This window comes from Mastomys coucha, unplaced genomic scaffold (genome assembly GCF_008632895.1).
Source record: "Mastomys coucha isolate ucsf_1 unplaced genomic scaffold, UCSF_Mcou_1 pScaffold11, whole genome shotgun sequence".
Classification (NCBI taxonomy): Eukaryota; Metazoa; Chordata; class Mammalia; order Rodentia; family Muridae; genus Mastomys; species Mastomys coucha.
Window position 1 is genome coordinate 10,894,941 of NW_022196893.1, and position 23,187 is coordinate 10,918,127.

A 23,187-nucleotide genomic window follows, 5' to 3' on the forward strand; every position below is an offset into this window, starting at 1 on the left:
TTCTTTCTATATAACCCTGGCTATCCTGGAATTCACTTGGTAGCCCAGACTGGCCTCAAACTCAGGGAGACCCTGCCTCTGCCTCCCGAGTGCTGTGAGTGCCACCACACCCAGCTTTGTGTTAAGCTTTTCCAGGAAGGCAAGTCTTTGATGTGGAGCCCTCCTGCCAGAAGTGCATTTGTTTCCCACGGCTTTTGTCTGGGCAGGTCTTTAGGAGTCATTCAAAGTGCTCTGTAGATGGCTTTATCTGAATAAGCTAGACAACTGTTAGGAGACTGTTAGCCTGTCAAAGGGTGATATTCAAGGCTGCCAACACCCTGGAAGCTAGAAGAAAAGCATTAAATTCTCATTTGACCTATGTGAATGTAAGTTTAAAAAGCTTACTGCAGGACTACAGTTGGGAGACAATGACCTACCAGACTTCTCAGAAAGAAGGCTGTGTAAAAGCCAGATAGCTGTGTTGGCCTACCTGTAACCCCAACACTCAAAACAGAAATGAGATCCCAAGCTAACAAGAGTAGCTGGAATTACCCATCCTCAGGTTGATGGGGACCCTGCTTCAGTGAATGAAATGGAGAGCACTCAATGTCAATTTTAGTCCCTTGTCGCATATACACCTAGACATGGGAACACATATAAACTCACCCCATACACACACAAAAAGTTTCAAGATATTTCATTTCTTGGGTGCTTTTTTCAAGATAAACAAAGACTGTTCATTTCATAAGTGCACAGTGGCACTGGAGCCTTGAAAATTACTGTTTGAAGGATAACTCTCTAGAATTTACAGAATAAACATTATAAAAATTAAATTAAAAGAAATTAGAGTTGGGCATAGTGGTGCCATGAATCCCAGCACTTGGGAGGGGAGGCAGAGACAGGCAGCTCTCTCTTGAGTTCAAGGCTCAAACCAGTTTTTGGCTCCAGGAGTTCCAGGGCTACCCAGTCAGGCCCTTTCAACACCCCTCCCCCACCCAAATTATTTCTATTTTATGTGTGTAGGTGCTTTGCCTGTAAATATGTTTGCACTGTGTGTGTAGTGCTTAAAGATACCAGAAGAGGACATCAATTAGAGCTTTTGGAACTGGAATTGCACCGGGTTGTGAGCTGCCATGTGAGTGCTGGAAGTGAGACCCTGGCTCTCTGCAAGAACAGCCCGTACATTGTTTTATTTTGTTTTGTTTTTTGTTTTGTTTTTTTTTCTCTGTAGCCATGGGTATCCTGGAACTCTGCAGATCAGGTTGACCTCTGCTTCCTGAGTGCTGGGATTAAAGGTATCGTCCAACCACTGCCCAGCCAGCCAGTACTCTTAACTCTATCTCGCTAGTCCCTGAAAAAGAGATGTTTTAAAAATGTAGTGTAAGAGTCTCTTTTTTTTCTTTAGTTTTTCATGTGTGTGTGTGTGTGTGTACGTGTGTGTGTGTGTGTGTGTGTGTGTGTGTGTGTAGACATGCAGGTGAAGGTTGGAGGACAACTTGTAGGAGTTGGCTGACTATTTCTACCATGTGAGCCCCAGGATCAAATTCAGATCATCAGGCCTGGCAGTAAGCACCTTTATCCACTGAGCCATCTCACTGACTGACCCATTGTGTGATGGCCTTGAACTCCAGGCTTCCTGCCCCAGACTTCCCAGTGCTGGGTCTGCAGGTATGTATGTACCATTAGACCCAGCCACTAGCCTTCTTAATATTGTATCTCTAACACTGAATGAGTTGCCTGAACTATACTTATTTTTGCTGGCCACTATGGATGTTAGAAAGATTCCAGTCCTATATGCCAGTCATAGGAGACCTATATCTGCCTTGGCGTGAGATAGATGGTGTACGTCACAGGTAACTCATGTTGCCCATCTCATATTAGCAAGTTCAGTCCATCTTAATCTCATCATTCATGCAGACAGGATCCACTGCAGCCCTTAAGGGGCTGAACGCTACCTTCTCACCCATCTTTCCTCACAGAACAGGATACTCCTGGCTGAAAAGGTGCCCTTGTGCTTATGTGTGTCCCAGGTTTAATTTTTCTTTCCCACCACAAGCAATAGGCAGTGCCTAGAAAAGGAACGTCCTTTATCAGGTTGTCTAAGCCCTGAGTAAGGGTCCCGGAGTAGAGACACAATCACCAGATCTAAGGGTAGAGTTCCTGGAAAGTGAGTTCCCTCGATGTTACCTCCTTACCATGGCCCATGACATCTGGCACTGTGTGTGCATCTGTGTGGCTCCTCAGGTCTCCAGCTGCTTTCCCTCATGCTTACCGTGGACACTGTGCCAGCCTCCCAGCTTCCTCTAATCAAGTACATTCTTCTTCTACCTCAGATCTTGGCACATGCTTTCCCTCTGCTTGGAAAGCTCATCTCCGGTCTCTAGAAAGACCAGTATTTCAGCCACTCAGGTCTGGCTTAGAGGTCATCTGCTCTTCTTACTGCTTCATCAAAGAGCTCACCCCATCACTTTCTGTCTGGTTTCTCTAGTGTTTCTCTGCAGCCCATATCTCCAGCCAAAGCAGTCATGCCAATTTACGCTCATGTGGTTGTCGTCGTCTTACCCTAGAAGGGAGGGTTTAAACAGTGAGTTTTCTTGTTTTACTTATGTTGTTCCTGGGACTTAGTGTGATGCCTGACTTAAGCACCAGCAGCTAGATTTGTTGAATGAGTGTGTATGTTAACTGAACATACAGCAATGATATAATACATATGGCTAAACTTTCCTGTGTGTGTCAAAGCCAAAAACAGAGCCAGAAAGCATTTCTGTGACCAGGAAGCACTTTCCTGTGGTCCTCCCTTGACCTAATGTCACCAGAGCTGAGCAGGATTTCAGCTATTTCATTCATTGCCAGTGTAGCTTTTAAACATAGTGTCTGTTCTGAAAGACTACTAGGAGGTTTCTAGTGGCTCCTCGGATCCTGTGGCAAGGCTGTGACTGAAGCAAACATCCTGTGAAGGGAGCATGAATGAGTGGAGTCACATTCATGGATCAGAAGATCAGTGTGCTGGAGATGTCAGAGTGGAATATGTATCAGGGCACCTAGAATTTATGCCCGTAAAGACACAAGAGGTATAGACTGAGGTGAAACGGCTAGCTCAGCGACTGTATACAAATATGTATTTACAAGCCTGATTTTACAACTAACCTGCTGGTGCTTTAGAAATCTCTTTCCATGCCATTCTACCAAGCTAGTGTACCTTGAGCTCTTCCAAACCCAAGAGGACTCCTTAGCTGTCTTTCCTAAAATATTGGTTTTTTTTTGAACCTGTGTCCTGTCGGCTGCTTCTCTGTTGTTCCTTCAAGCCTAAAGGGAAAATCCCTGTCTCCTACCCAGAGCTCCTTCCATAAAGTTCTTCTAAGCCAACAAGGAGAGAGAGAGATTCAAGTAGTTACAACCAACATTCCATTAGCCTTTAAAAAACAAAAACAAGCCGGGCGGTAGTGGCGGGCAGTAGTGGCGGGCGGTGGTGGTGCACGCCTTTAATTCCAGCACTTGGGAGGCAGAGGCAGGTGGATTTCTGAGTTCGAGGTCAGCCTGGTCTACAGAGGGAGTTCCAGGACAGCCAGGGCTACACAGAGAAACCCTGTCTCGAAAAACCAAAAAAACAAAAACAAAAACAAAACTTATTCATTCATTCTTTTTGAGACAAGGTCTCACTGTGTAGTCCAGTCCAGTCTGAAACTGTGATCCTACTGCCTCAGCTTCCCAAATGCTGGAATTACAGGTGTGAACCCCTGTGCCTGAATTTCCAACCAAGACTTTGTGTGTGTGCAGCATGTGAACGAAGTAAGTCTAAAGTTTAGATGGAAAGGTAGAGAAAGTAGACTAGCCAGAGCCCTTTTGGGAAGAAAATGTAGTTAGAGAAAGTCCCTGAGGTCAGTGCTTCTCAACCGTTGGTCACAACCCACAGGAATCACATTAGACATCCTCCATATCAGAACTGTATGAAAGGGTCGCAGCATTAGGAAAGTTGAGACTTCTGCTCTATGAGAATTTAAGGCTCACTATAACAAAGCTGAAGGGATAAAATGCTCATCACAGAGATGAACAGAACAGAGTCCCTAAACACAGCAGGACCTTTTTGCAGCTGCTCTCCAACAGGTGGGGTTGGAACTGAGGAGCATCAAACTACACAAAGTCATTCAACAGAGGTCTCAGGTGTAGACATTAAACTGTAAAACTTCAAGTAAATATGAGGTTTTCATGGCCTGCTTTGCATAAGAGCTCTTGGGTGTGACTTCAAAGCACAAACATAGTTGAGTATCGACACACAGCTTTAATCCCAGCACTTGGGAGGCAGAAGCAGGCAAATCTATGTGAAGCCAGCCTGTTCTACAGAGCTAGTACTAGCGTAGCCAGGGCTACACAGAGAAATGCTGACGTGGAGGCGTGGGGGGTGGCCACAAACCATGAATAGAAGAAGTCAATAAAATGGAAATCATAAAAATTTAAGTCTATTTTACCAAAAAGAATATGAGACAAGTACAAACTTGAGAGGACATTTTAAAATCATGTAGCCACCAAAGGACTCTACTGCAAATAAATAAAGAGCTCTTCAAGCCGGGCAGTGGTGGCACGCGCCTTTAGCCTTTAATCCCAGCCCTTGGGAGGCAGAGGCAGGCAGATTTCTGAGTTCAAGACCAGCTCGATCTACAAAGTGAATTCCAGAACAGCCAGAGCTATACAGAGAAAACCTGTCTTAAAAAACCAACCAACCAAACAAACAACAAAAAAAGAGCTCTCTAGACTCAGTTGTTAAACCTCCCAATTTAAAAGGAGGCATAATGAAAACTTGCCAGAGAGGACCTGTAGGTGGCAAGGGAACACTTGAAAAGATGTTGCAGTATCATTAGCTATCAGGAAAATGCAAATGACACCATGAGATAGGGTGTGCTTGAGAGTGAAGAACAGGCTTGACCTAGCAGTGACCACAATGCTGCCTGCTTGGAGCTCGTGCAACTGCAGGACAGATACATGTCACAGCTGCCCTAGAAGATGGCTTGACAGTTTCTTCTAAAGCTAAACACCTAGGGGCTGGAGAGTAGCTTACCACTTAACAACTCTTGTTGGTCTTCTGGAGGACTTAAGTTTCTTTCCTGGCGGAGGTGTCCAGTGGCTTTTCACACCTTAAGTTCTAACTCCCAGGGGACCAGACACCCTCTTCAGGCTTCCAGGAGCACCCACACACATGAGGGTGTTGGCTTATGTACCCAGATATGTCCGTAACCTACCTCCTATTTAAGGTAGGGTCACTATAGAACTCTGGCTGGCCTGCCCTTCAAATACTGGGACTAATGCTGTATACCATCACTCCTGACCCAATAAAGAAATATTAAAGAAAAAGCTGAACAACCATTTAGTTGGACACAGTGCTTCTTAGTTTTTTTATGTATGCATGTAGTGTGGTGCCACATGCTTGTCAGCCTTTCAGTAGATCTTTGTGACCTAGCCGCCTGAGCCCTAGTTACCAAAAGAAAGGAAAAGCTACATTCAGATAAAAGCTTGAACATGAATATTTATAGCAGTTCTCCCAAATACTGAAGGCTGTAGATAGCACAAATGTCCTTTGGAGGATGCTGGGATAAGCAGACTATTGTATTCAACAATGAGAAAGGAGAACTACGAATGTTTCAGGAAAGATGAGCAAGCTATTAATGCACACAAGCAACAGTGTGGCTGAATCTCAAGGGCAGGATGCGCAAAAGAAGCCAGCCTCACAGGGCCACACACCACACGCTTTGACAGATGCCATTCTTAAAAAGGGAAAAACCACAGGATGGAGAGCAGGCCAGTGGTGGGTGGAGCGACTCCCAAGGACATCAGCAGGGCATTCCGTGTCCTGTCGGGAGGTAGCAATGCAGAGTCTAGGGTGTCGGCATGACTGCATACCCAAAGACAAAGATTTCACTGCATGGTCATTTAAAGTGAAACTCCCACACCCTGCAGTAGTAGCTCCAGGGTGCTAAGTACTGAACAAAAGCTATGAAATAGATGTATGTGGCATAAAAGCAATTATAATTGGGAGTATGTCTAGTGACTTTCATCACTATGTAAATAAGCAAATGAAATTTGCCACAGAAGTTAGCCAAAGACTTTCTATAGCTGATTGGAGCAGCCAGCTACAGTGGTTTTATGCACCCCCTCCCTTTTCTTTTAATGCTTTTTCAAGTCAGAGTTTCTTTGTGTAGCCCTGGCTGTCCTAGAACTCAGAGATCCGCCCTGCCTCTCCCTCCTAAGTGCTGGGATTAAAGGTGTGCATCACTACCACCCAGCAGTTTTACATCTTTTTTCTGAAGATCATTACTGTTAACTTGTAAGAAGTTGCAGCTGGTAATCATAATTGTTTACTATTTCAATAGAACTTTCCAACTTTTTTTTTTCAGGGTACTTTACTTTATCCATGTGTTTTTGCCTGCATGTATGTATGTGTACCACATAGAGATCTGATGCCTGCCTTGGCACAGGTGTTTGCAGGATCTTTGAAATAGCTTTCCAGTGGGTGTTTGTGTCTTTGGTACTATGTTCTCTCACAGTCTAGGCTTCAGATGCAGATGCAAGGTGCTTTGGGGGGCCTCCAGGACACTGGCCAGGTCCTCACGCTCATCCCTCCCAAGGTACAGGATAGAGAATGTATAACTGAACCCTCACATGGACCAACTTCCTTGGCTACCAAAGTGGGGTCTTCCCACGTGTAATTCCTGTTAGCATGTCATGCTAAGATGGAGCCCATCCCCAGCAGCTGTGGGGTCAGATAACCCTGAGCCGTGCACCCGTGAGGACCTCCATTGTGCTATGTCCTATCACTCACTGGATCATGCTTACTAATAAGTCTTACATTCCAAGAGAAAAACTTAGGGGCCACCTCCTGGAACATTACAAAAGTAAGAGTTCGGATATTTAAGCCAAGACGTACGTGGGGGGGGGGGGAACATGTAAATCTCTGCAGTGATTAAGCAAAACCATCCTGATTTGAGATCCAAATCTGATGGGAAAGGATGAGAGATGGATCAGGTGCGGTATGCCCAACAAGAAAAAGGGGTGTGCACAGGGCTTCACGCTGCAGCTTGAAGGAGACAGGACACAGGCAGAGGCCTCCAAACCAGGGAGAAAGACAGATTGACTTGCAGGCTGGAGTTTCTGAAGGCCAGGTCCCAGCCACCTTCCTGAGAACAAGTGTGGGGATCTGTTTATAGCACAGACAGCCCAAGCTTCGCACTGGTCAGGAATTGTGCAGTGGGGCCTGCATTCTGCGGTTGGAACCAGTACCCAAAAGATTCCTTCATGCTGTACAATTAGAACCTCTGTGGGAGAAGTATGACCAAAGAGTTTGCTCTAAGCTGGACTTATTCCTGTGTGTTACATTAGCGATTCTTGCTTGTAGTACAGCTCACTCTCTAGGTAGCCATGCTAAGCTTCCCACTAGGGAATGCTGCAGTTTTAGGGTTCCCAAGGGATGCACCATAAACACAGGGAACACTTTTGTTAGAGTCCCTTCAGACAAACTTCATTATTTCCCAGACATAACCATCTTGCGGGCTGCAGGCCTACATTTGCCCTTGTTGGAGAAGCAGGTGCAATGGGATCTGGGGAAGAAGGTAGGTTTCAGTTTCCTGATGCTTCCCAGGAGCAGCAGCCAAGCTGGACAGATGACCTGCCACTCTGTCACCTCTCCGGAGTTGGTTCAGCTTCCAACCGTAGCTACTCTGCTGATGGCAAGGGCACTGAGAGCCACCCTCCAGAGGACAACTGGCTCAAGTTCAGGTATGTGTGTTGGCATGACTGTACTAAACAGAAAAGGTCAGTTCATGCGCAAGAAAAGATACTGTCCTGCCACCTCCATGTCTGAGGCTTGCCTGTGAAGTGGGGCCTGTGAGAAGCGTCCAGTGCTGTGGGTTAGGGATGGAGGAGGCTGACAGGGAAGATTCAGAAGCAGGTCATATGTATAGTGAAATGATAGCCACAGTGCGGGGTCCCAGATGAGTGCCTGAAGCCTTCTCTGCCTTTAGTCCCTCCCCAGTTCCTTTCCTTCTTCTTCCACCACCTACATGTCCCTGGTTTCAGCCCTCCCCCTGCCCTCCCTCTGCTAGAAGTGAAAACAACTGCTTCCTGTATGGGGTCTTCAATGGCTATGATGGCAACCGCGTGACCAACTTTGTGGCACAGAGGCTCTCTGCAGAGCTCCTGCTGGGCCAGCTCACCACTGAACACACTGAGGCTGATGTGCGACGGGTCCTGCTGCAGGTAAGAGGACTGGGCTAGGTGCCAGGGGCCTGGCTGGCACGTGTGTCCACTCCCGGGAACTTGGGCCTTGTAGGGTGATCTGCAGACTGCCTGCTTCTTCATTGCCTACCAAAGATCAGTTCTGGGTACACTTCCTGATGTAGCCATGGCTCTTTGCAGACAGGAGTCCAGGACAGGCAAGGAGCAGCAGCTTTTCCATTGGTAGCAGGACTGACTTGGGAGAAGGCCTCACTGGGAACAGAGGCTCTGTGGGGATAAGGTCCTTGACAGTGACCACTTCCTTTGCTTGAGGTGTGGCCAGGAGCTCATTCTCCAGTGCTGCATGTTCTGGGACTATTTCCACTCCTGTTCTGTCCTATACCTCACTGGCTAGTGCTGGTTTCTGGTTGGTTGGTTGGTTTGGTTTGTTGTGCTGGGATTTTCTTCTACCCAGGAAGGCTTCTTGGTCTTTGAGATATTGGCCCTAGCCTTTTCCTGTTCTCTGTGCTCCTAGACTAGAGCTTTGCAGAGGCTACACCAGGAAGAAGCTTTCTGCTACACCAGTGTCCAGGAGGTCCTGACAAAGGCCTCTTCAGAAAGGGTTGCCATGCCCCTACAGATCCATTGATGAAGCACTCCTAGATTGTCTCACTTCACATGAACCCAAGTCAGCAGCACTGCTGTTTACACCCCAGCTCTCGAGCACAGGGCCTGGCCCTTCCTCCTGCCTCCTCTCATTCCTCTGCAGGCTGCATAAGGAGCACCCTTCTCCCATCCCACTGCTAAAGGTCTTGGTCAAACAGTGGACAGAAAGGCCCACATATGAGGCACAAGTGATAGATGTCGCCCGTCACATGCGGCCGTCTGTGATTGCCGTGGGTCTGTTACTCTCCATAGGGATGTCTTAGCAGGAGGTGATGGTGGTGTTTGAGCCAGCCTTTGCCTTGCCCTGTGTCTCTTCAGGCATTCGACGTGGTGGAGAGGAGCTTCCTGGAGTCTATCGATGATGCCTTGGCTGAAAAAGCAAGCCTTCAGTCCCAACTGCCGGAGGTAACTGACTGTACTAGTACTGCTGGGTGCCATCACTAACCTCTGTGTCACTTGCCGCCCATGGGCACGGCAAGGCCTGCAGCAGAAATCATGAGGCATTGTCCTGATGGGCAGGCTGGGATGGCAGTGGGTGTATCCCTGTAAAGATCCCCAGTTCAGCAGTGGGCAGCTTTTCTCGGAGGCTTATCCTTAGATGACAGGGATAGGTGGAAGGAAAGGCCTTTCCAGGTTCTGTGATTGGTTCAGTCCAGAGCCAGGGTCACCTTCAGGCTGCCCCTAGTTAAAGCAACAGTGAACTTGCCAGGGCATCCTATAGGTATCCAGTCTGGCCACATGTATGCTGGTGACTTGCTGTCCTGGCTGCTCAGGGGCCTTGCATGCTTTATCTCAGGGGAAGGAGAGGGTTGGTGAGGTGGTCCTCGAGCGCCTGTCCTCCTCTGACATCTTGGCAATGGCTTGCAGGGTGTGCCCCAGCACCAGCTGCCACCCCAGTATCAGAAGATCCTTGAGAGACTCAAGGCACTGGAGAGGGACATTTCGGGAGGGGCCATGGCTGTTGTGGCAGTCCTTCTCAACAACAAACTCTACGTTGCCAATGTTGGTGAGCTACCCACCTGCCCCACACCAGTCCACTTTCTGTCTGTGCATACCCCAAGCTTTCCAGGGCAATTGGGCTGTGCCTCCTCATTCAGTTGTCTGTCAACCCCAGGTGGAAGGACAATAGTGAGGCAAGGTGGGTTGCAGCCATCCTTTCCTTTTTAAATTATTTTATGTGTCTAGGTGTTTTGCCTACATGTATTGTCTCTACCACATGTGTGCCTGGTGCTTGTGGAGGCATCTGATTCCCTGGTCCTGGAGTTACAGGCTTTGTGAGCCACCACATGGGTCCTGGAGATAGAACTGCATCCTCTGGAGGAGCAGCCAGTGCTCGTAACTGCTGAGCCATCTTTGTGGGGGTCTCTGCACACAGCAGGGTTGTCGTGTGAGGCAAGAAGAAAACCCAGTTCAAAATGACTTAGTAGCTGCTGTTGGTTCAGACTTCTAGAGCAGCAGTTCTCAAACCCGTGGAGGTCACATGACCTTTTCACAGAGGTCACCTAAGGCCATCAGAAAACATGGATGTTCTTGGGAGGCAGAGGCAGGCGGATTTCTGAGTTTAAGGCCAGCCTGGTCTATAGAGGGAGTTCCAGGACAGCCAGGGCTACACAGAGAAACCCTGTCTCGAAAAAACTAAAAAAACAAAAAAAACCAAAAAAAGAAAACATGGATGTTTATATTACGACTCGCGGAACAGTGGCAAAACCACAGTTATGAGGTAGCAACAAAATACTTTTATGGTGGGGGGCACCACAGGAGGCCCTGTATTAAGGAGCATTAGGAAGGTTGAGACCCACTGGTCTGAGTCTGACAGCAGGCAGTTTATTTTAGGCTTAAGGTACAATTTGGAATGCATTTCTATGTCTCACATAGTTCCATGGGCACAGTAAGGCATTACTATATCAAGACTATTTTCTTTCCTTTTCTTTTTTGAGACAAGGTCTCTCTGCTTAGCTCTGGCTGTCCTGGAAGTCACTCTTCAGATCAGGCTGGCCATGAAGTTGCAGAGATCCCCTTCCTCTGCCTCCAGAGTGCTGAGTTTAAAGGCCTGTGCCACCATACTCAGCAAAACTCTTCAAAGCACACGTCCCTTCTTTCATGAAGATGGGTTTAACTACATGTGTTAAGATCTTAAGGCCTGCTGGGCAGTGGTGGCGCACGCCTTTAATCCCAGCACTTGGGAGGCAGAGGCAGGTGGATTTCTGAGTTCGAGGCCAGCCAGGTCTACAGAGTGAGTTCCAGGACAGCCAGGGCTATACAGGGAAACCCTGTCTTGAAAAAAAAAAAAAACCAAAAATAAACAGACAAACAAACAAAAGATCTTAAGGCCTTAGGGGAGGATCTGGTGTGATCTTGGTCATACCAGTAGCACAGAAGTCAGGTAGGCTGTTAACCACCTCCATTCCCCAGTCCCCTGGGTGAAGAATAGCTTATGTACCTCTCCCTCTGAAGAGACAGCCCTACATGTTCAACATTCGAGGTTTCCCTAGTGCTTACCTGTGGGCTCAAGGACCTCTGTGCGCCCTGTATCTGCAGCCCCATGGCTGCTTCTTTTGAAAGAAATTTCCTGGAGCAAAGGCCTGCCCTGCATTCTTAAAACCAGCAGGAAGCTGGTTGATGGGGACATTTGGATTTAAGGCCAAAGGAGGGGCCATCAGAGGACCCAAGAACCTGTACGTGATGCATGTCGCTGTAAGGACTCCATAGCCGTCTACTCATGGTGCCCTGGCTCCCTTCCTCCTCTTAAGATTTTCTTAGGGATCAGCTTGCAAAACATAAAACAGCTGATAAATAGTTGGTGCCCCTCCACGCCCCAACACTTCTGTCCTGTGGCAGTCTTGCTTCATCCAGAGCCCGCTCACAAATTGTTTCAAAGCTACCACAGACATTGTGCCAAGATAATCTGAAGATTTGGTCTGGGCCCCTGAGGAAAAGTCTCTTATTAAACTCAGTCCTGTGATCACACTGTAGCTCGAAGCCTGCTTCCCTGCTGAGGTGCCTGTCCTTGCCTGGGGATTTACCCAAGCTCTGAACCTCTTGTGTGTGTGACATCTGCTTGTCTTTTCTGTTGTGTCAGTGACTCCTGTTCCTCCCTCTGCTTAATCTTGGTCTAATTGTGCTGCAGGTACGAACAGGGCCCTTCTGTGTAAATCTACAGTGGATGGGTTACAGGTTACCCAGCTGAACATGGACCACACCACCGAGAATGAGGATGAGCTCTTTCGTCTTTCGCAACTGGGTGCGTGGAGAGGCTGGGCGAAGGGACCTGTGGGAACAGGGAGGCCGGCTCCTGGGCTCCCTCTGTTCCCCACTTTGGTAGCTAGGTGAAGGAAGTACAAGGCTAAAGAACTGGGCCTATAGCCAGGGCTGGATCTGTTGCTGGACAGTTGTGACTTGGGAAATTCTTCATCTGTATGGTGTGGTAGTGAACCCCCTTCCAAGAGTTAATGTCTGTAGACTACGTTCCAAAGGAGTACCTGGCACATACTAGGCACATGTCCCTGTTCCTGACTGAGACCAAGAGAGCAGAGAAGTCCTGCAGTCCTGGTGTCTCTAGAGCCTTGCCTTCCCTCCCAGCTCTGCAGACACTGCGGCCTTCTGGGCTCAGGCAGACAGGACTGTGCAGGCTGGTGCTGCCGGGCCTGTAGGCAGAGGCCTGTTAGACTTACTGTCCTCGTTACTGTAACCAGACCCCTGACAGATATACCTGACGGGAGGAAAAAGGTTTTTTTGTTTGGTTGGTTTTTGGCTCATGCTTTAAAGCTATGACTATTCATCATGACAGGGAAGCATGGTGGCTGAGCCACCACCTGTGGTGGTAGCATTTTATGACAGCTAATTACTAATCTTAGCAAATTAGGAAGAGAAGAGAGGTAACCGAAGCTGCTTGCTCTGCACCTTTCAGAGCCCACTCTACAGTCCTGCTTCTAGTCAGACCCCATATTCAAAGATTCCAAAGCAGCACTGCTGACTGGGAACTAAATGTTGAGACACATGAGCCCGTGGGGACAGGACACCTTCAGACCACAGCAGGGCCTGAGTGAGGGATGTTCTGTTATGGATGGGGGTCTGAGAACATGGGACGCTTGAGTTGTCCTCTATGGTACACTAGTACTGTTTCCATTTCCTGTTATTTTGCCCTCACTCACAATGTGCATGGACGTCACATCCACATCTCCTTTAAATTCTTCACTGAGGAAAAACGGGCCTACCATGTTGTCCTCTCTCTGGTAGGTTTAGACACAGGAAAGATCAAGCAGGTGGGCGTCATCTGTGGACAGGAGAGCACCAGGCGAATTGGGGATTACAAGGTCAAATATGGCTACACTGACATTGACCTGCTCAGGTAGGTGGCCATCTCTGCAGCCCTCGCCACTTATGAGACCAGAGGACCTCCGTTAGAATCAGGTGCCCAGCTGCAGTGGCAGGGTTACCATTGAAATCCCAGGCCAAGTGAGACACTGCCTGTTTCCCTAGAGCTGGGTGTGGAGTAGGGCCTAGATCCTGGGAGCTAGGCCTACAAGGGTCAAGGAGGGAGTTGACCAAATCCAGGAAGCAAACGTGCCATAGGGCCTGGCCGGAGGATCCAGCGATAGCATGAGGTGCCAGAATGAACAGGAGCTGATGAGTCCAAGTGCTGTTAGTGCTTGCCTTTCACTTAGCCAGATGGAGCTGGGGCATGAGTCGTGGTTCCCCCCATGGCCTTCCCCACCGCAGTCACAGTGCTGGTGAGCCTTTGTTGTACCTGGAGTGCTTACTCCTAATGCATGGCCTTTTATTAACCCCTTATTTAGGCCCTCTAAACTGGCTGCTGTCATTACCCCACAGGCATGTCCATGAGAGAAAACTGAGGCATGGAGACATTCAGGAGTCTGGCCAGTCATAGTGCAGGTGATGGACCCAGGCATCCTCAATCTAGAACATGTGTCCTTTACCGCTGTCTAGCTTGGGTGGGGGGTGGGGAACATCTCATGAGTGCCTGTGTGGTGCCAGTCCAGCATTGGGTCACAGCCAGACTCCCTCAGCAGGGCCAGGTCCAGCTAAGTTAACACTCCTCCCCTCCCAGAGACTGAACATTCAATGCTTAAAAGCTTTGTCTCAGCCGGGCAGTGGTGGCGCATGCCTCTAATCCCAGCACTTGGGAGGCAGAGGCAGGCGGATTTCTGAGTTTGAGGCCAGCCTGGTCTACAGAGTGAGTTGCAGGGTTCAGTTTACTTTATTGGGTAGGAGGTCTGTGACAGAGCGCTTCAGAAAGGGTGCATACAGCTTTCCATCCCAAGCCAGACCTCCGGCACCCAGAGGCTGCTAGGCCCTTATGTGTCCAGCTCCCAGGTGTCTTTGCACATGTACATGGACTGTGTGCCCGTGTGTGTCATGGGAGTTAAGGTGTACCCACAAACTCCTTGGGCTCTGCCCTTTCTCTTCTCTGAGCCACTTTATTAACATTGGACTGTCATGGCAGCTCCTTTAACAGGAGCAGTTCAGTGTGGTCAGGACAGGTCACATGCCCTTCATGAGTGGTCTGTCCCTCCACCCTTGCACACCTACCCTGAGCTGCTGTCCTGCCTTGTGACAAAGACTAAGAATCCAGCAGATGGCTGTGTCAGCATCTGCCCGAGCAGCCCCAAGAGAATGGCTCAGCATGTTTCCAGACTTCCCTCCTCAGTGTCTCGTCAAGAGTGTCCTCACAGGGCATGTGTACTAGAGATTTTCTGACATTTAATGACTCATACACATTTGCCCTGGTCCCATGCAGACAGTGTACTGTATAGGATGTTAATTGGAATAGACTCCCATCTTGTCTGAGTTATGGCAAGAGGATGGGCTTTTATTTATTTTTAAATTTATTTTTATTTCAAAAGAGACTTTTACTAGTAACCCAGACTGAGACCTCTGTTGTCTTGACTTTGAACTTCTCACCCTCCTGGCACAGCTGTCCTAAACACTGGGAAGACAGGCATTATCACACACCCATCTGACATACATAAGGGCTTTTGTAAGGCGGCCTCCTGGCCAGGTGTAGTTTGCCATCCAGCCCTTGAAAGATAGAGGCAGGAGAATTAGAAGCCCACAGTTATCCACGGTTACATAGTTATAGATTAGTGGAGCTACATGAGACCTTATCAAAGACTAAAGAAATAGAAATAGACTTCCTGATGCTCCATTCTGGCCGGCCATGCCAGGAAGGGCAGAGTGGAGCCTGGACCTGGCATCTGACCTCTGTCTGCATGACTCTGGGCTTTGCTTTAGTGGCTGGCCTCAGAAGACAGGTCTAGTCTGCTTTTTTCTTTCCTTCAGCCCCTTTCCCTCTTCGCAAGTCAGGTGTTTTATTTTTTTATGTTCCGAGTGTAGATTGTCATCCTCAGCAGAAGGAGTGCCCCCGGGGTCCTTTCCATACAAAGCCCTCCCTCCCACCTCTCTCCCATAGTGCCGCCAAGTCAAAACCCATCATTGCAGAGCCAGAAATCCATGGCGCACAGCCTCTGGATGGCGTGACGGGCTTCCTGGTGCTGATGTCGGAGGGGCTCTACAAGGCCCTGGAGGCAGCCCATGGGCCTGGGCAGGCCAACCAGGTGAGTGGCTGGAGCCCTGATTCTTAGATGCTGTTACCAGACATCCTTTTAGGGCTCAAAGCCAGGGCCTAAAGCAAAAAGGGGGGTTGGGAGCTATACTGCCCTGGGGGCTGCAGGGAAGGGCTGCGACCTGCTGCCCACAGCAGTGCCCAGTGATTCCCAGGGTCACAGGATTGTATGTTCTGCCTACTAAGGCTGCTGGGCAGGTTATACCCACAGGCCCTATTCTATCTTCATGTTTTGAGAAAAGCAGTTGCCTGGGCTAGGCTTGAACTGCCTGTATAACCCAGGCAGGCCTCAGGCATAGCATCCTCTCGCCCCAGCTTCTCAGGTGGTACAGAATACAGGCCTGTGCCCCAATGCTTGGCTAGCATTTGAAGGGTGGCTGCCTATACCTTGGGTTGCTGTGGGACCAAATTCAGGTATGCCCATCTTTTTTGGATGTGGTTCTTATATGTGTAAGAAGGTAATCATTTTCTGGTTTTCTTTTTTCTTTTTAAGATGGAGTCTTGCTCTGTAGCCTAGGCTAGCTTGAAACTAGTGATAAACTCCAGGCTGGCCTTAAATCTGGAGTTCATCAGCCTCTGCCTCCTGAGTGCTGGGATCACAGGTTTGTGCCCTAGCACTCAGCTCTGCCTCCGCCTCTTACTAAAGCCTGGCTGTCTGTCACCTGACCCCTGTGTTCAAGGCTTCCCACCCATTTTATTTTATCCTTCATTGCAGCAGCCCACAGCATAGAGGGTCCAGTGGTTACTTCCTCACAGAGGTCTAGGGTCCTGTCTCAGGCAGGGTGGCTGCCAGCCACAGACAAGCTTCGGCACTGAGGCCAGGTTTTTCCCACTTCTCCTCCCCTGGGCTTCTGCTTCCAGAGCTGCAGCCAGTGCTCAGGTAGAGACTTGAGTTTGTACTTTTGATCTTTTTGTTTAGTCTGTCGTTTTTCCTTTTTCCCTTTGAGACAGGTTCTTACTATGAATGGCCTGGCACTTGCGCTGATCCCCCTGCCTCTGCCTCTTGAGTGCTGGGGTACAAGTATGGCTAGGCTTTTGATCCTTCGGTGTGGGTTTGTTTTTGTTTTTCTTTCCCGTTTGGTCTTCACAGTAGAAGCATCTGCTAGGTTCTAGAACACACCAGACACAGGACTTCTTTCTTGGAGGGCAGTTCCTGGCAAGCAGAATGCCTTGGATGTAGCACTGGTGTTTTCTCCAGGGAAGAAGGCCTAACCACAGCACCTACCCTGCGCTGCTTAGCTCCTGAGTGCCCTCATACCCGTGTGTTACGTAATTCCTGGTGACAACCCACTGAGGTGGATGTAACCCACTTAGAGGCGTGGAAGCCAGTAGAGAAAGCATAAGGTTCCACACCTTCTCTAATCAGCACATTCCTGAAGGGTTGTCTCAACAGCTTGGAAAGCTCAGGTTGCAGATGACTGGCAGAGACTTACTTTACCTGCTGGGCTGGTGATCTCTAAGTCTCCTACACTGGGCTCTAGAACTTTAGTGCGGTGCCCCCCACCCCACCCCCCCGCATCCCCCATCACCCTGATTCCTCATCATGCACCCCCCCCCCCACTCCAGGAGATTGCCGCAATGATTGACACCGAGTTCGCCAAGCAGACCTCCCTGGATGCGGTTGCCCAGGCTGTGGTAGACCGAGTAAAGCGAATCCACAGTGACACTTTTGCCAGTGGCGGGGAGCGTGCCAAGTTCTGCCCACGGCATGAAGACATGACCCTGCTGGTGAGGAACTTTGGCTATCCATTGGGTGAAATGAGCCAGCCTACACCAACCCCGGCCCCAGGTATGTATGCTATGTACTACACAGGTAGGGAGCACCTGAGATGAGTCCTGGGCTGGAGGCAGCACAGACTGGCTGATAACATGAGCTCACTGCTTGAGTGCATGTGGAGCCAGGGGCTGGCCTTGCCCAACACAGGCCATCAGAGTTCCAGACTCTGAGCTGCAAGTCTTTTCTCCCACTGTCTGTGAAATAAGGATCTCTTGCCCTGGCCACTCTTGAAGTCTTGCTTCCTGAGCACATCATGTACAGTCACAAAGGCAGATGGCAGAGGTGATAGCTGCCACCATCGGTGGTGCAGTCCCTCCTAGCCTCTGGCCCTGGTGGTCAGTTCTCACCCTTATCAGCAACCCTAACAGGAAGGAGAAAGGCGCTAGCATGGAGGGGCCTGGATGAGGTCAGGTGTGGGACAGATGGTCCGCTCCAGCCCCTGGCACTGCGTGTGACCATTTGCGGCTGTGGAGACATCTCGCTCCTTCCCTTTTTCCTTTTTAGTCCTTGAATCAAGCTGCTTGGGCAGAGGTGAGACCTTCTGTACTGGTTCCAAGGGCTGCATTTCCTTTTCTGTTTTTAAACAAACAAACTGTGGAGCTCCCGCCTCCCGCTCTCCATGGACACTGAGGAGCTGGAGTCCCTTTGGCCTGCAATTGCAACCATATTTTCATTGGGTTTCCCTCAACAGGAAACAGTCTATCCTCTGTGTCAAGGTGTCCATGCATGCAAAGCCATGCAGCAGCCCTTTCTCGGAGCCCATCCAGCATTTTATTCTACTCCCACCCTGATCCCCAGGGGGCTTCCTTGCTGGAGGGAGGTCCCACTGCTATTCTGGAAGAGATGACCAAGGGACATCTACCCTCAGCCACCCCAAGGGCGGAGGGCCACAGTGGGGCTTACGGGCCTCTCGGCCCTCACATAACCCTGTCACCGAAGAGTAGCTTTGAGCCCACAACCTTGGTTTCCTCCGACTGATTCCCCTCCCCGCTGCCCTCTATCTCCTATTGCAGGGGGCCGTGTGTACCCTGTTTCTGTGCCCTACTCAAGTGCCCAGAGCACCAGCAAGACCAGTGTGACTCTGTCCCTCGTCATGCCTTCTCAGGGCCAGATGGTCAACGGCTCTCACAGTGCCAACACCCTGGATGAAGCCACTCCCACCCTCACTAAGTAAGCTGTTCTACTCTAGAGACAGTCCTGGGTACCTGGAGAAAAACAGCTGTACAACCAAGTCCTAGGGCTCAGTGGAGCATGGGGCGAGATGAGAGAAGCCCTGGGGTCTGGGGACCTTAGGGTCTTTGACCTCCAATTCTCTACCCTCACCTTTGGGGTAGGGAGTCTCATTAGACACAGGAAGGAAGGAGCATTACCATTAGTAATAGCGGGCACTGAACTGGACCTAGGGCAAGTGGAGGTTCAGGGCAACATAGACAAGGGGGCCCGAGATAGGAGCAAGGCAGCTGACTGGTGTCTCAACATGGGCAGCTTCTCTGGCTTTTTCCTCCTGTTTTGGAGCTTGTAACACAGGTCACCGGCTTCACGAATCTGTAGTTGGGGAAGGTTGCCTGGCCTGCACTGGGTCCTCAGAGCTGCTGCTCTCTCACTGTGGCCATTGCTGTCAGCCGTCTAGTTTAAGGGGCATCGGGGCATTGGGGTGGAGGTCATGACCTGAGAGGAGGGGTGGGGCAGACCTGCCTGACAGGTCTTTTGTCCACCCTCCCCCTTCATTTCTGTGACTTTGAGCTCTGCCCCCACCCCACCTCTCCAGGGGATCTTATTTCAACATTCCAGCCTGCACATGGAATAATACAGCCACCACGCCCAGCCCTCCACACTTAGAGCTTAGCCGGATGTGGCCAATTAGAAGGGCTGGCAGGGAGGGAGTGCCCCTGTTTTCCTCTGCCTCTTCTGAGGGCCTCAGTCTGTCCCCAAGTCTTTGCTGTGCTGTTCCTGCCACCACCTCTGTGGATGGAGGAGCCTGGTAGACATCTGGGCATCCTGGGTAGCCCTGTGTTGTCCCCAGCACAATCAGGATAGCCTTCCCTCCCCACCAGGCTTCCCCAGGAAACCACCAGCTGTGTCCACAAAGCTAGGCAGGCAGACTTCATGCTTCTGTCTATCTGAGCTTCACAGAATCCTCCCCTGCCTCTGAGTCTTACTCTGTCACCTAGGTCAGCCTGTCTTTAAACACTTCTCCTGCAACTGGCTTCTACAGGATATTGGGCAGAGAGGCCTAAGCCTAAAGGGCCAGTCTCCACCCGGTGGGAAGCTGAGGGCCCTGATGCAGCTGTCCCAGACTGACTCCTTCCCTCTTCTTCTGCAGCCAGAGCCCCACTCTGACCCTGCAGTCCACCAACACGCATACCCAGAGCAGCAGCTCCAGCTCTGACGGGGGCCTCTTCCGCTCCAGACCGGCTCACTCACTCCCACCTGGAGAGGATGGCCGTGTTGAGCCCTATGTGGACTTTGCTGAGTTTTACCGACTCTGGAGCGTGGACCACGGCGAGCAGAGCGCGATGACGGCACCCTAGTCTAGCCTCAGAGTGCAGCCTCGGCACAGCTTTGTGTTGACACAGTGGGCTAGTGCCAAAGCAAGACAAGCTTCTTGACCTTTGCAGGTGTCATGGAGCCAGCGGGCAGTGAGTCACTAATGTGCTGCAGGTTCTACCCACAGCCCTTGGCTGTAGCCTGAGTACAGACTGCATGGCTGGTCCACACAGGAAGCTGGAGTCCAGACCACAGGCATCCTTAGACAGGGCCAAAAGGGAAAGCTGCAGGTGGCTTACAAACCATCAAGAGTGCCTCCTGACATGTTCAGAGTAGCAAGGAGCCTTCCTGTGGACCCCAGCTACCACAGGCCAGACAGACACTGCTTCCTCGAGACTGCTTTACCTGCCTCAACTTCCCCTGGAATAGCTGTGGCCTCTGCTAGTGCCCTTTACCTCTGGGTGGCTGTCCCCTTCCCACCTTTCATCCCAAACTCCTAGATCCAGAGTAGAGAATAATGGGAATGGGTGCCTGTCACTGGATGCCACTGGAAAAGTCCAGGGAAGCAGAAGGGCCTGTAACAGCCACAGGGGAGCAGGACAAGAAAGGACCAGAGAGAGATGGCCAAGGAATGTTAGTCCTGGGCTGCAGGTCAGCCAGCTGGCAGCTGAGCTCACTCAGAGAGCTGGCTTCCCAATGGGGTACAGAAGGTAGGCCAGGCCCACCAAGCAGCCAAAGTTCTGCTTCTAGATCCTGCCCCCGGGTGGGGCAGGCCAACTCAGAAGCCAGTGCCTTCCTCCCGGTTGGTACTGAGAAGCCGGTGATAGGGAGTGCTGAGCCAACTGAAGAGCCTTCACACTGATGAGGGAGTGGGTTGGCTCTGGGCTCTGATGAGAGGAGTGGGAGATGGCTGGGAGAGGGACAAGGTTGGGTCCTGCCCACCTAGAAGACCAAGGGTATCAGGTGTGATGTAGGGACATGCAGGGGAAAGAATGTGCTGGTCAGGCCCTGACTGGGACCTGTTCACACATGTTCTCTACCATCAGATAGGAGGGTTACCACAGCTGTCTGCAGTGTGGCCGCCCCTGTGCTCAGAGGAGGAAGCAAGCCCGGTGCTCCCTTTACCTGAGCCTTCTATCAGGATTGGAGTCCGAGCTCAAATCTGCAGCCCTTTCCCCACTTTAAGCAGCTGCTGGGCAAGGTGCCCAGTGTGTCTGGTTGGCAAAGGCCAGTTCAGAGCACTTCTCAGACTCTATTTCCCTCAAGTGGGGCTGCTTGCTCAGTGCTGAGGAGAAACCGTGGGGTGGCGGGGAGAAGAGCCTTCCTGCTCTCCACTAGGAAGTCACCTCTGCCCTGCAGGTGAGCGAGCAGCTTTCAGCTGATGCACAAAGACTTGGGGAAAAGGGGTCCTCCCCAAGGAATGTGGTGCTGTTTGGTCTCTAGAAATAGAACCATGTTCTTAATGCAGTAAAGTAAAGATGTCATGTGTCATCCTGTCTGTCTGTAACTCAAGCATTCAAGAGGTGGTTGCCTCTTGTTCTGCTCAGGAGGTTTGAGAACCAGGCTCTCCAGACTGGTAAGTGGCAGTTGCTGGGATTTGAACTCGGACCTCCTAGCTGCAGACACTGCTGCCCTCACCTGCTGAGCATGCGTTTAGCCACAGGCCTGCTGCCTGAGCTAAAGAGGGCAGTGCTGTTCTGCTTTCCAGGGAGTGAGTCCAGGGATGGGGAAGGGTGGTAACTGCATGAGGCATGGGTCACAGGTCAGGGGTCTTGCTCCTTCACTGTCTGCCCCCCCCCCCAGCTGGTTGGTTTTGGTTAAAAGATCTCTTTAGCATGCCTCCTCTTTCTCATCTAAGGGCTTTACTCATCCCTCTCTGAATCGCCTACCTACAAGCTGAGAAGCTGTCTGCTTAGGAACAAAGCTGGGCTTTGTCCTCTATGGTCACTGGGTCCCCTACATCCTCCCCTCTTCTGGGCAGAGGCTCTTAGACCAGGGCTCCATGTGCAGAATTCCCTATCAGGGTCTGCTACCCTGTTATCCAGCTTGACCCTCAAGTGTCCTGAGGACTGCTGTGCCCCTCAGCTCCCTCCTTGGAGACAGTAGACCTGCTGTCCACAGCTGAGGCACTGCACTCTGCTCCTTGTGCCATCTCACCCTGACTTTATACCACTTATTCCGTGTGAACCTGTCTCCTGGAGGTGGGGGTAGGATATGTTCTCTTTAGGCCCAGGCTCCCCTCGATGGGAGACGGCTTGGGACAGACTGGAAGAGTTTGGGGATCTTTAAACTTCAGGGGGGCTCAGTGTTAATACCAAAAGAACTCCCCAAAGCTAGGCAGAGCAGTGCTACAGCCAGATAGGCAAATGGCAGGTGCTAGGCTAGGGTCCTCCCCGATTTCCGTGTTGCCTTTCCCGAGGCTAGATAGACGGGAAACCCGCAGTCTCAGTCCTTTATACCCTCCCAGAACTTTGTCCCAGGCTTAACTGAGGCACCTGCTTGAACCAGGCCAATTGAAGTCAGTGCGTCCCTGGGCCCGGTCAGATTCTTACAGAGCCTTTGGCAATCACCCGGCTTCCTGTTGCCTGGCCACCTTCTGGTTCTCTCAGCAGCCTGCAGACTCCCTCCAATGGTCTTGTTGACACGGGTGACAGTGGTTACAGACCCATCCGGAGGAGAGACCCGTCCAGAAGATTCCATCTACTGACTTCCAAGGAAGACAGTCCTATTCTCAGCATTCTGGGTGCCCCTATCACATGGTGTTCAGCATAAATGCCATCTCCTGGGGGAGGCCTGCCCCACCCTGTGCTGACTACCCACTCAGTTTTCTTGTATAAATTCACTGATGTGCCTAGCTGTTCTAAGGTCAGTGCCCAGCCTACAGCAGTCCCTCACAGAGGTTAAACAACTACAGCAGTCCCTCACAGAGGTTAAACAACTAGAGCAAATGAAGGGACAGTTCTATGACCTTGGACAGGCACTGGAGATGAGTTGTTTTTTTTTTTTTTAATCTTCCAAATGAGGTAAGGATGGTTTCCTAATAAGATTGGGTGGTGGTGGTGCACACCTTTAATCCCAGTACTTGGGAGGCAGAGGCAGGTGTATTTCTGAGTTCGAGGCCAGCCTGGTCTACAGAGTGAGATCCAGGACAACCAGGACTTCACATAGAAACCCTGTCTCAGAAAAGCCAAAAAAAAAAAAAAAAAAAAAAAATTGACTAACCAACATGGGTAGTCGTACAGCGAGAGTTAAGTCCACACCCTACCTATCATACAATGCCACATGGGCCAGGGACAGGTCACAAGAGTATCAGACAAGATCTACCATGTGCCAAACGCAGACACCATGTCTAGTGGCAGCTCAGCTAGAACTGTCACCTGCACAGGTGCTAGGCCAGTACCATCTGCAGTTTCATCTAGGGGCCCAGACAAAGGGCAGTGGCTTCTAAGCTGAAGTCCAGATGGATGCCTTTGGCCAGGCTCCCAAATCTTTC

General features: G+C 50.4%; 1 protein-coding gene across 1 annotated transcript in view; it reads left to right on the top strand.

Moving 5' to 3' along the window:
- Tab1 (TGF-beta activated kinase 1 (MAP3K7) binding protein 1) overlaps positions 1 to 21,185 on the top strand; it is a 29,608-nt gene extending 8,423 nt beyond the window's left edge. The window contains exons 2-11 of the mRNA XM_031349686.1: positions 7,607 to 7,743; positions 8,070 to 8,223; positions 9,166 to 9,252; positions 9,715 to 9,853; positions 11,975 to 12,088; positions 13,084 to 13,195; positions 15,278 to 15,422; positions 16,997 to 17,219; positions 18,221 to 18,377; positions 19,531 to 21,185. Of these exons, the coding sequence (XP_031205546.1) occupies positions 7,607 to 7,743; positions 8,070 to 8,223; positions 9,166 to 9,252; positions 9,715 to 9,853; positions 11,975 to 12,088; positions 13,084 to 13,195; positions 15,278 to 15,422; positions 16,997 to 17,219; positions 18,221 to 18,377; positions 19,531 to 19,738 (1,476 nt within the window). The 3' untranslated portion in view covers positions 19,739 to 21,185. The remainder of the gene's footprint in view (positions 1 to 7,606; positions 7,744 to 8,069; positions 8,224 to 9,165; positions 9,253 to 9,714; positions 9,854 to 11,974; positions 12,089 to 13,083; positions 13,196 to 15,277; positions 15,423 to 16,996; positions 17,220 to 18,220; positions 18,378 to 19,530) is intronic.
- Positions 21,186 to 23,187: the final 2,002 nt, after the last annotated feature.